Genomic DNA, 13,064 nt, shown 5'->3' on the forward strand with positions numbered 1-13,064 from the left:
AATTAATACTCGATCGAAATTATTAAAGAATTAAGTATTGAATTTAAATTGAAATTGAAATTGTGAAGGACACTAAATGAAACTTGCAAACTCAACATATTGCAATTAAGGAATAACATCGGCAGTCATTGTCTCGTTAATGGCTTCGAAATATTTTAATTGTACCCGCACAACACACACATGTACATTCGTGGTTCATTATAAGGTTTGAATTTGGATTTTTCTATGGGTTAATATACTATTTGGTCTATGAATTTGGTTTTAATATGTAATTTAATATTTGAGTTTTTTTCAATTTGATACTCAAATTTTTTTTTTGTCCCAATTAAGCATATGATTTTGAATTCAATGTTTTAATTTGGTACCAAATTGAACAATAAATCTAAACTCGAGTATCAAATTGAACATTAAAGTCAAACTCAAATATCAAATAGTATATTAACACTTTTAAATATTTTTCAAGTGAGTTTGGGACCTAACTAATTCTTTAACTTAGAATCTATCACACATTTCGATAACTTACATGTAACGTCGGTAGAACATTATGAAGTGGCATTAACAACCAATAAAATAATGTCATATGGCAGACTTGAATTGCAACATGTGACAAGCATTAATAAACTATAAAAAATCTAAAAAAATAAAAATATATAAACTTATTAAAAATTATAAAAGATCACTTCATGTTTAGAATTAATTGGGACAAAAGAATATCCAAATTTAGATGAATTTAGATGTTATTTTATCCCAATTCATTCGGGACATACTTCTTTTAGTAAATTGAAGTCCAAAAAAAGAAAAAAATATCATCTAAGTACAAGTTATCAAGTTCAATGAGCGAAATACAATTCATTTACACTTTAAATTTATCGAGTTATACTATTTTTTTTATATTTAAAAAAAGTAAAAGTATTATGGAGGCACTCATACTATGAGTCCTATTACATTTTGCCCCTTTTACTCAATAAATAAGTAAATTAGTCCCTATGTGTTAGATAAAAGAGTAAACTGATAATTTCTGTTAACTTTTTCATTCATTTTCACAGTTAAAAATTGATGTGGCTAATGAAATAATTAGATAGTACCTCATGTTGATGTACAAATATTAGTTTTTAACAATAAAAGTGGATGAAATTTTTAGCAAAATGATCAATTTGCTCTTTGATATAACATACAATGATTAATTTACCTATTTTTTGAGTAGAGAGACAACCCAACTCTTAATAATGACATTCTTACCTATTTTAGATTCAATTTGCAATCTCAATAATAAGATACCAAGCAATATCAGTATCTATAAAAAAAGCTAACGTATAGAAATGGTTACTAAACTGTTGCTCGTGTTTTATTTTGGTCACTGAACTTTTAATTTTTTTCAATTTATTCACTAAACTATTCAAAATTTAAGTTTTTTTTGTCACCGAACGTTAACAACCGTTTGAAATTTGACAAACGTGTTGAAATGGATTATTTTATTAGTCTAATAACAAATTTAGCCCTCAAATGTTTACACATTCTATCAATTTAATCCTAAATATAAAAATAAAATAAAATAAAAATAAATTTAGCCCTCAACATTTACAAAATGAAATTTTTTAATTTTTAAAATTTTTGTAATTTAAAAAAAAAAACCCGAAACCCACAGCTCTATTTCTCTAATCTTCATCTGTAATAACATGTTGATTCTCTAAAAACTCAACATCCAATCCCCTTATCCCCAATCTATCATTCGCTTCTTATTCATGCACTTCTCTTTTGTCCCGACCCATTCAATCCATCAAGCCCACATTAGTCGACTATGATAGGCAAGTTCACAGAGTCGGTCAAAACAATTATATAGTGACGATAGGCTACCTTTCGTGAAAGACGAATGCTTCAACACCATTAAAACTTTCCACTTCATCACCAATATGAAATCCTCTCCCTCGATCCTCGACCCTCAACCCTTTAGTCCAAACCTTATCTCATTTAGGCAAGCAGGGGCGTAGCCAGGGGGGCTGGCGTGGGCCCCGACCCCCTTAAAATGGAAAATTTCATTTTAGGCCTTTGAAATTTTTTAAAAATTTTAAATTAGTAAAGGTAAAATTGCACTTTGCCCCCCCAAAGTTATAAAAATTCAATTTAATCATTTACAAATTATAAAAATATAAACTATAAAAAATTAAAATTTCATCCGGCCCCCCCTAAAAAAATTTTCTGGCTTCGCCCCTGTAGGCAAAGGCCTTACACGCAAGCACGCATTTGATTTGCTCATTGCACTTCTCTGCAAAACCGAAAGGATCAAGGAGTCACTGCATGTGGTTTAGGTTATGATGGGAAATGGTAGGTTGAACGCCACCACCTTTCATCTTATCGTGAATGTGTTGACAAAGAAAAAGATGGAGGAGGCATGGCTGGTAGCAGATCTAATGAGAGTCAACGGAGTTTCGCTGTAGTGAAGACATAATTTTTTTACGGACAGGTACCATTAGGAGTATAAGTTGATGGAGGTGAGCACGATGGAGAAATGGAGGTTTGGGTGGTGTTGTTTTTTTAAATTTAAAAAAAATTATTTTGTAAACTTCAAGGACTAAATTTGTTTATTTTTTATATTTATAAGATCAAACTGATAGAATATGTAAACATTATAGGGCTAAATTTATTATTAGACATTAAAAAAGCCCACATCAACACTTTCGTCAAATTTCAAACAGTTGTTAACGTTCAATGACCAAAAAATTTGATTTCAAATAGTTTAATGATTAAATCGAAAAATTAAAAATTCAAAATAGAATATAAACAATAGTTTAGTGACCATTTTTATACTTTACCCTAAAAAAATGCATAGAAAATGCATTGATTTATTTATGTAATATTAGACATATTTTTATTACTAATTACAACATTAATTTATTAACAAAATTTGCGTGAATTTAAGTTGATTGGTGGATTTAAGCATTTTTTTAATAATTTTATTATAGGTTCTAACAGTATCTGTTCTTTCTGACACAATGTTTAAAATTACTCATATCTCATTCTCACCCCATAAATAGGAAGATAATACATTTCAGCACACTCAAACCCACATCCTCCTGTACTAATAATAATAACGATATCAATTGAGCTAAGACTCAATCAGCTATAATTCAATTTTTTTTAATAATGTAATTGTTTGTAAAAATAATAATTCTTTAATGTAGGGAAAAAAAAATAAAGTAAAGCATATTGGACAATGACTGATGTAGTCAAAGACTATTTGTCTCATTCTTTTTTTCTTTTTTTTTTTTTATGCAAGTAAAAGATTTCATGCCGAAATTCAAAAGTGGCATAAATATCTCTAAATGGTCAAAATAAAGAAATCTATTTATCCTAATTCAAATAAAGCATACATTTTGGCAAAATAAATAAATGAATAAACATGTACGTAGTTAATATATTAAGAGTATTTTCACTGGTTGGCTAAAAATAATAATTTTCCTATATTCAACAATCTTCAACATGATGCCATTTATTTTATTTAATAAACATGAAAATAATATGAAAAATTTATATATAATACATTTAAACACGTTTGGAAATGTTATATATAATACCAATCCTTAGCTTTGAGAATATCCCTATATTCAATTATATTTAAAATTTCATTTAAGTATACATATTCGTGTAACTTTTATTAAAATTTACAAGTAATGCATATTTAAATATCGAAGACAGATCTACTTACATCAAGATAAAACATGTGAGAATCTTAGTTTTACATTATTCTATAATTTTTATATTATTAATATTTTAATAATTTAATTGTAGAATTTATTAAAATATTTGTACTTGTTGTGCGTATAACTTTTTGAAATGATTTGATATTTATATCATATTGATATACAATCTGTCCATAGTAATATATAAAAAAATGGCTTAAAAATTTGTCCAAACTCACTGAATAAAAAAAAACTAAACCCGAGCCTAGCCTAGACCGACTGGCCAGTATTAATTTTTAAGATTATTTTTTATATAATTTTTAAAAAATAATATATCAAATAGACTAGAAATATTAAAATAAATATTTCCTAATAAATTGAAAATACATATAAAAAAAGTCTTTATACTTAACTAACACTAACATAGTTGCGACTTAACAAGCAAATGCATCTAAAATAGTAGTAAAATAAACAATAAAATAAGAATTATACAATATTCAAACAATAACAACAAAATAATAGCAATATAAAAGTGAAATAGTAGTAAAATAACAACATAACAGTAACAAAACAACATTAAACAACAGTAGAATTTTTTTGTCAAATGTGGGCCGAGCTCGTTTTCTAAACGAAATTTTTTTTCATCCAAGCCTATTTTTCAACATTATATTTTTATCCAAACTGTCTCATTTTTTAAGTGGACCTTCAAGCTTGAGCGTACTGCGGATGACCTAATCCACGATCAGGTCTAGCACGAACTACATGAATGGATTATAAAATATAACTACTAAACTATTAAAATATTGATAGTATAAAAAATTATAAAATGAGAAAATTGAAGTACTTTTTTAATCTTTTATCCTATCGATCATTATATCCTACTATTTATATTATACCTAACAGGCTAACACGAGGTACACACAAATTACTGATTCTAATTTTTCCTATTAGGCTGCTGACAGTATAGAAAGGTCGACAAATGGCTCAGTTTTTATACTACTACTAATAATAAAAGACCTTGTTATTTGCCATCAACTAGAGAAATTTTTTATGTGGTCAGAGATGTTTAAATTTTCTTATATTTAATATTACATTTCAATCATTTTAAAAACATAGACAATTTTGTCAATTATTGAGTCTTAACTTAATTGGCACGAGTTGTTATTAATGTACAAGGACGTGAGTTCGAGTGTGCTGAAGATAATTATCCTCCTATTTATGAGTTGAAAGGAATTATGTATAGTTTTAGGCATTGTGCTAGAAAAAACAGATATGATCAGAATTTATTAATTTAATGCATTTAAAATTTATTCTTTTTGCAATGATTTTTAAAAGTATACAATTTGAATAAGGAAAAAAATTATCTTTTTATTGACCATAACAATAATGCAATATGTAATATTGTTATACTTACATCTTATGAGATATTGACCTCGCAAGATTTCCTGCAAGAATAAGATACATTATATTTATCTGTTATATTAACATTTCAACTCATACATAAGAAGAAGAAACATCAATAAATCAATTAAGTTTTAAAAAAATTTAGATCTAATGAAAAAACGACATGCAATGCCTCACGAATGACTGATGGTGCCTTTATAAGATTCTTCTTGTTAATGAAATTAAGATGATTTCTCTCGTACTCTCCATCTTTCCTTCTCTTCCAACACCTTAACTACATCCTACAGCTCTTTGTCTCTTAGGCGAATCATTGTCAATCATCATGATCCCAACCTTATGTCTACATACATCATACATGATTTTTTTGTATAATTATATATATATATATTAAATTTTAATTTCAATTAATTTTACTATACTATTAAATCATTGCTGGCATGACACTATTTTATATTTATGTATTGTATGTATAAACAAGTTTATTTACCGAACATGAAAATAATTTGATTTATTTGTTTTTAAATTATACAATTAAATTAAAATTAATTTTTTATGTATAATTACATTAAATCTAAATTTCAGTATATATAATTACATCAAATTAAAATTAATATATTATATTACCCATTAAATCAAAATTCATATATAAATTTAAAATATATCTTATTCTTTTTAACATTGTTAATAAATATAAATTTATTAACTTAAAAATGTTTTAGCTTTATTATTATTATTTTAACTAATTTGATCTTCGAGGTTTAGTCAAAATGAATTAAATGTAATAAAAACATTCAAATTTTTGTCGATTTATTTATAATAAATTGAAAAAAATTGACCACATGCTCGTATTGATCGATTTCTGCAGCATTTAAAAGTGAAATTAACAAAAATTATAGACAAAGAAAAAAAGGAGTATCATTGAAGACAATGTGACATTGATTGAGTGTAGTTGAAGTTATTTTTGTCTTTTCTCGTTTTTGGAGTAATTTTTTTATATTTATAAAGTATGATTTTCTGATGTGTTAGGAGATCGTTAAGTGTCATGCATATGATATGTTCTCCTCTTAGACTCAACACGTACCATTGGACGTGTCTTTTTGATAGAACTCGCACTTCAGTATCGTCATAGGGAGCAAGCAGTGCCTGCATGTTCTTTGCTCTCCACTTCACGAGGTTGCCATGTTGATGGGGTGTGAGACACAATGAGGTGATCCATCTCTCAACTCACATATCTCTCTTGTGCTCCACCTAGCGAGGTCATCATGTTGATGAGATGTGAGACACGATGGGGCAATCCATCCTGCGGCTCACACATCTCCTTTGTGCTCCACATCGCGAGGTGGCGAGAAGCAATGGGAAGATTCATCTCACGAGGAGGGTCGAATTTTTGGTTGTAAAGTATCCTATAAGAAGTATGCAATAATTTTTGAAATAAAATAAAAATTCACATGATACATTTCTAAGATACTAAAATCTTTTGAAAATCTTGAACAAAAATAATCAAATCTAAATAATAAATATTTGATACTATTAAAAAATGAGTATTAACTAAGATAGCTAATACAGATGCACGTATCGTTTTTACTAATATTGATATGTACTGATATCAATTTATTTTAGTATATAATTTCAAATTTATCGTTATTTTAAAAAAATTGATATATGTATAAAAATATTTACAAATATCATATAGCAAGACTAAATAAATCTTAAATATAAAATTCTCATAAAATTAAAATTTTGGTTGAAGTAATCTAAATAAAATTTTAAAATTATTGGTATTATAAGTTTAAATCTCACGTATATAAATTTATAATATTAAATATATATAAAATACTCATCAATCAAATAAAATATTCTTCACAAATACGCTGATATAAATATTATTTAAATTCATAATATTTAAATAAATAATGATTAAATATTTATAAACATCTGAATCCAATGTTGATTTATAATTTTATATAGCTAACGTTGGTATTTTTCTTTTTTGAACTAATATAGCTAAAGTTGTTCGGTGTTGGCAGTTGCACGTTGCCGCATTTTATAATGTTAGGTGGAAATGTATTAAAAATTGGATCTCAAATTAATTGTATTATTATTTTATTAATTAATTTTATGTTTTATTCTATCTAACTTTAAAATAATTATAAAATAATTATTAAATTGTTTCAAAATTTTATTTAAGTCAATAAATCTTTAAAATTAGTATTTTATAATTATTTTTGTTCGCACTATCTGTACCAGTCGAAATTTCTCATTCATTTACTTTTTTACATTTTTACAGTTCAATTTTTATTTTATTTTATTTTATGAAATAGCTTTGAACATTACCAAGCTGTGAACTAATATCAAAATAGTTTTCTTCTCTGATCTCTAACACTCACTGTAAGATCAACTTATCTAAGGTATATTTTTCTACTTATTAATGGGTACTGATTCACCATACCGATCATCGAATCTTCACTTAGAACTCACTAACCGGACTTTAAAAAAACAAAACTTAACAGTCAAGTGACTTAAATAATAACATTTGAATAGTTCGTGAACCATTTTATAATTTTATGAAACTGAGTAATCAAAACATAAGTTTATTAATAGTTTAATAATCTTAGATGTAATTTACCCATAAATCTATTGGGCAATCCAGAGAATATTTTGGTGGTTGTATTTCTCCTCCAAACTTTTAACTCTCGATTAAAAAAAGAAAAGCCATCACTTTTTACTAGTAGAACAATGTATAATTATCGATAAGTGTTGGATGCAATATTAAATATATTATATTTTTAGAGAGAATTTAGATTCGAATATTGAAGATGATATTACTGAGAGGAGCAATCGCACCACAAACCTAAAAAAAATTAATTTTCATGAGCTGTAAAACGAACATGAAAGATACATTAATCATAAAAATGTAGAACTTATATCATTTGTGTGTATAACATTTAAAAAGCTAAAATTGTTAATTAAATTTTAGTTTAATTGATACTGTTATTATTACAACAATTTAAAAAACATGAATTTGAACGCTCTTAAACACTTATGGATACCTTGAAAATAAAAAATTAGCTACCTACATTGAATATCTACTTTAATATATGTTTGGATGCAAATATAAAAATATGATTTTTTGAATATATGAGAAAAAAAACTTTCGAATAGTTGAACATACCCGTATTCGATATTCAAAACCTGAGTCCTTAGCGAGTTACCGTTGCATGCCATCGGGATGATTATATGACTTGACAGATCCAACCAAGTGAAGGGCTTCTTTGAGTGCCTTCAAAAGATGCTCAGCATGATACTCAATGCCTGTAACACCATTCTCAGACCCCATGGAGCTCAACACTCTTCCAACAATCTGATGATCGTATCTAAAAATTTTAGTAAATGAACGTGAAAAAGGAAAAATAAAAGCCTGATTATTTGACTATAGTGTAAGTGTTGGACACTGGTACATGTTCAATCCGTGCATGGTAAGATCTCTATATCTATGTGCCGAACACAGAAGTAGAAGGACAACCTACCTTTCGAGCATAGCCACCATATGCAATTCCACCGATTAAAGATTGTAGATGATTAGGTTCTGCACCTGTTGAATGAGTTCATCCCATTAGTTCCCTCGAGCTTGAATACGAGTATCGCATATAAATATATGTCCAACACGTGTAAGTTCAAATTTTTAAAAGTTTTTCTGTGTATTTTGGAAATCTTTAAAGGGTATAACCCTGAAACCCGTATTCGTATATTCATAAGACGTGGATACTTCAAAAAAAAAGTATCAGAATAACATAGAATTTACATGTGATGTGTGTTCGAAAAAGTCCCCTTTTCTTCAGACCATCAACTGTATGTACATTGGTTCCACCAGCCAGCTGAAGAAAGCCTAGATAAACAGGTGAACTCAGCAATGAGTAAAGATGAACCTTAATATATACATAAATCACGCGCACATATACATAAACGTATACTTACCAGGAGGTCTTTCACTAGAAGCAGCAACGCGAACAGCGAAAGCAATCGATTCTCTCGTGGCACCTCGTCCGATATCTCCGCTCATTGGACGACCATCCAACTGTAAATTCATAAGTTATATTATTTCCAATAATGTCATTCAAATTTTGGATATATATTAAATCAGGTTTTAGAACTAGGTTGCACCTGCCATAAATTGAAGCAAGATAGATGAGGTTCCATGATGGCGTACATTTGATTCATTGTGGAAATAGTTGCGTCCCCGGTATCAGGTAAGCTGACCTGCAGGTAGTAATGAAACCGATGATTGGGAAACTAAAACAAAATCCAGGATTTAAGCGATGACATATTATCAATCACAGGTAAGAAATGGTTCTCCGCTTACTGCTACTAATCTCAGGTATTTAACTGAATTCGCCAAATCGTCCCAAAGTTCCTTAAAGAGATTAGTCTGCCTGCAAATTTAAAGTCACACAACTGCAATCCGAACTGTGTTTATTTGTGATGAAATTATATAGTACCTTCCACTTGTATGTATCTCTACAGCATCAACATCGTTTGTTTTAAGGAGTTCAGCTGTAGCCATAGCATCTCTTACATACGTAATCTCTCCTGAATCAGTTTAAAGTAAAGATTAGGCTTAAGAAATTGATAAAAACATGAAGAAAAACATGTGCCAGGGTCCAAGAATGGCTGTAGATTGTAAAGAGTTTGAGTTTCAGAGGAATAAAGGCTAATGCAAGCAAGAAAGTAGCAACGCTTACTGATTTTATCATAAGGGCAAACTGGAAAACAACGGCCGCAGCCATAGCAGCGTTCTGTTATCACTCCACCCTGCATCTCAAAACGAACCTAAATCATAACGGTTAAATTCGGATTCACGATGATATTGAAACTGAAAACCGAATCATGTGGAAAAAAGAAACCTTTGGTTTTTCCTTTTGATCGGAACTGAAGGGAACTTCCATTGTTGAATTTTCCCTCTCAAATGATATAGCATTTGCAGGACAAACATTCTCACAAGGCCTCGAGCAATCAGAAGGACAGTCTTCTGGATCAAATTCTAAGATAAAAAGAGTACTAAGATCAGCCCCATGCATTCAACAAGTACTTACAAATCAATTGATCAAATCAGCATGTAGTTCAAAAACATGATCCAGTATATGTTGCTCGGACTTGGGTATTTGTATATGTTCAACACGAGTATGCCCACTTCCTTTTTAAGTTATCTCATGTATTTTGAAGATTATACCATACACGCATTACTGCATATATGCTGAATATTGAACCATTGAAAGCAGCATCAAAATTCAAAGGAATGATGATCAAATATTCGGGAAATAGAAATGGATATATATATATACCAGCTTTACGAAAATGAAGATCCTCATCATCATTAATACTTATCATCACCCAAGGTCTTCTAATAGATACAATCTCCCTAGCTGCTTCAATTCCCTCATTTACAGCGTTGATTACAGATGGATCAGCAGCACAATCAATGCAATCAACTGTAAAAATAAATAAATAAAATAAATCATTCATTAACAATATACTTTTAGAACATCCACAACATATAAGATTAAGTGAAAAGGTAAATGATTAAGGTCAAATTCCACCATCAGTCTCTATATTATGCTTAAATTACAGATTTAATTCTTGTACTCTATTTTGATTATTTTTTATCCCTGTAATTACGAATTTTGAAACTGTAATTTTGACCCAAATGGTGAACCTTAAATTTATTAAGTAAAATTATACTATTTTCAAAATCTTAAGCAGCAAACAAAGATGAATACAAGGGGGCAGGCAGGCAGGGGCCTTGGCCACCCTAAAAATAAATTTCCTTTTTAGTCAATTTATAAATGATGAGATTAAAAGATTATATTGTAAAATTGCACACTGACCCCCCAAAAATAAAAAAGATTTTTATTTAGTTCCGTCGAAAATGATGAAATCACAAGTTAATTCAATATAAACACTTTTATCTCTCAAAAATTTCATAATTCAATTCCGGCCCCCATTAAAAAATTTGGGTTTTGTCCTTGATACCAAATATATTATCACATATGTAATGTCATATTAATTTATTATTTCCACATAATACTCACAAAAAAGTTATGCCATTTTAGTGAATAGATTTAACATATAAGACTAAAAATGATCAAGTTACAGAATATAGATTAAATCCACAACTTAGGCATAGTACGAGAGTAATAAAAGAATTTGATTGAGAGATTTACAAAGACTAAATATACGACTTACACATAGTGCAGGGACTAATAGCGATATTTGACCTATAATTAACTTGGCATCTTTACCTCCAGCTAGAGTGTAAACAAGAGAGAGATTCCTGATATCAACTACATCCTAGAAAATATACAAAAATGAACGCTTGAGTTTCAACGAAGCGGTGAAACTAACATCCATTTGAGAGGGTTTTAAATCAAAGGTTTTAGAATCTTAGATATATACCTCGAAGCTAGCACCACATATGAGCTTGACCCAATTTCCCTGTTGCAGAGATACATGAGGAGAACATGATTTTGAAGGAATCCCAAATGATTTTATTAGGTTTTTCACGTTCTGAAGAGGGTTTTTGCTTCCAAATGACACGTTCACTGCAGCAAAAGAGAATTATCAAATTCAAATTTTCAAAAAAAAATTGAACAAATGATTGAATTGTGAAAAATAAAGGCAGAAAAGAGAAGAAAAACGGACCCTGGTGTTGAGGGTGAATTGCAGAACTGCAGTAGAAGCTCATAGCCATGGTGGAGCAACCATTAAATGGATAAACTTTTTTTTTTCGCGGTAAGGCTATTATATAGATGTTTTTCTTTGCTAGCTTTTTGGGTCCTGCGATCAGTTTTGGGCCTTTAGGCAAATATACCTATGATTTTTTTTTAACACGAGTTATTTCCACCAAACATCCCTCAACTATGAGCCTCAATCTAAATTAGTCCCTAAACTTTAAGTTATTTTAATTACATCCCAAAACTATTGAGTGTATATTAATTAGGTCCTCATATTACTAAAAAATCGGTAATTTAACTGTTAAATGACACATCAAATCTTAAGTAATATAATTTAAAATGAAAATTTTAGGAAAAAATAAATATTGTAAAATGGATGTTTTAAAATTATAGTTTTGAGGTTGTCAAAGCTTTTACAAAAGTTTTAAGGTTAACTTTTTATTTGCAGTTTTACTTTATTTTTAATTGTTTTTCTTTTTAAAAGTTGTGAAAATATTCTATTTTTCTTTAAGTTTTTCATTTTAAATTTAGTTACATAAGGTTTGACGTGTCATTTAAGGGTCAAATTAATGATTTTAATAACAAAATGGCCTGATTGATATAACATCGATAGCTTGGGGTGTAATTAAAATGTTTTGAAGTTTAGGACCAATTTAAAATAAGGTTCAGGGACATTAACTCTTTTAAAGTAAATGACATATAAAAAGTAAGGGTTAATGCCACAAAATATCCTCAAACTATCACTCATATGTTAAATTAGTCCCTATCCTCAAACTATGAGTATTATACCGATCATGATCTTTCATGGGTTAATTTCTCGATTTAGGTATTAAATATTAGTTTATCAATTTAGGCATTAATTATTAGTTTGAGTTTGAGGTGAAGCATATTTAAAACATTTAATCTTATTTTTAATACTTCAGAACTAAGTTATCCTTGCAATAGTTGCAGGCATATTTATAATTTTATATACTTATTTCAAATACAAGATTTAAACTAATATTTAACACTTGGTTAAAGCGACAAAATGACCTAATTGATACAATATTAATATTTTAATATTTTAATACTTATTTTAAAATTTTCAATTAAATTAAAATTTAAAACTTAGTTTAAGAACTTTTGGTACAATTGAGCATATTTTTATTTATTTTTTATACGTTTCAACAAGGTTAAAGGAAAACCACATTATGAATTATGATTGCATGGTATTTAAACTACATTAAAATAATTAATTGCAAACTAAAATATATCT

At 28.5% G+C, this 13,064-nt stretch overlaps 1 protein-coding gene and 1 long non-coding RNA gene across 4 annotated transcripts; both read right to left on the bottom strand.

Annotated features, from left to right (window-relative positions):
- Positions 1–5,025: 5,025 nt before the first annotated feature.
- Positions 5,026–6,456, bottom strand: LOC128289395 (uncharacterized). Its single transcript, XR_008279048.1, has 2 exons — positions 6,163–6,456; positions 5,026–5,122 (listed from the first exon to the last, which is right to left on the bottom strand). It is a non-coding gene; the product is annotated as an uncharacterized LOC128289395 (long non-coding RNA).
- Positions 6,457–8,010: 1,554 nt separating this feature from the next.
- On the bottom strand, positions 8,011–11,925 carry LOC108481006 (uncharacterized). Of its 3 annotated transcripts, none has more exons than XM_017784166.2 (13): positions 11,778–11,925; positions 11,532–11,677; positions 11,378–11,426; positions 10,421–10,567; positions 9,983–10,119; positions 9,821–9,890; positions 9,578–9,668; positions 9,442–9,511; positions 9,243–9,338; positions 9,057–9,156; positions 8,884–8,967; positions 8,609–8,673; positions 8,011–8,442 (listed from the first exon to the last, which is right to left on the bottom strand). In XM_017784166.2, exons 1-13 carry the CDS (start codon positions 11,824–11,826, stop codon positions 8,290–8,292), a joined length of 1,257 nt encoding a protein of 418 aa, XP_017639655.1. In that variant the 5' UTR covers positions 11,827–11,925; the 3' UTR covers positions 8,011–8,289. The 3 variants fall into 3 exon arrangements, with proteins under 3 accessions (XP_017639655.1, XP_017639654.1, XP_017639656.1); XM_017784165.2 differs by having other exon boundaries at positions 9,821–9,908; XM_017784167.2 differs by lacking the exons at positions 11,532–11,677; positions 11,778–11,925 and having other exon boundaries at positions 9,821–9,908; positions 11,322–11,432.
- Positions 11,926–13,064: the final 1,139 nt, after the last annotated feature.

Source organism: Gossypium arboreum, chromosome 1 (assembly GCF_025698485.1).
Source record: "Gossypium arboreum isolate Shixiya-1 chromosome 1, ASM2569848v2, whole genome shotgun sequence".
In the NCBI taxonomy this organism is placed as follows: domain Eukaryota; kingdom Viridiplantae; phylum Streptophyta; class Magnoliopsida; order Malvales; family Malvaceae; genus Gossypium; species Gossypium arboreum.

Excerpts from the sequence above, each read along its gene's own strand:
- LOC108481006 (XM_017784165.2), bottom strand. The coding sequence starts at position 11,826 with ATGGCTATGAGCTTCTACTGCAGTTCTGCAATTCACCCTCAACACCAG. Across the intron at positions 11,427-11,531 it reads TATGTGGTGCTAGCTTCGAG|GATGTAGTTGATATCAGGAA; the intron begins GTATATATCTAA and ends TATATTTTCTAG. Across the intron at positions 8,443-8,608 it reads ATGGTGGCTATGCTCGAAAG|ATTGTTGGAAGAGTGTTGAG; the intron begins GTAGGTTGTCCT and ends TACGATCATCAG.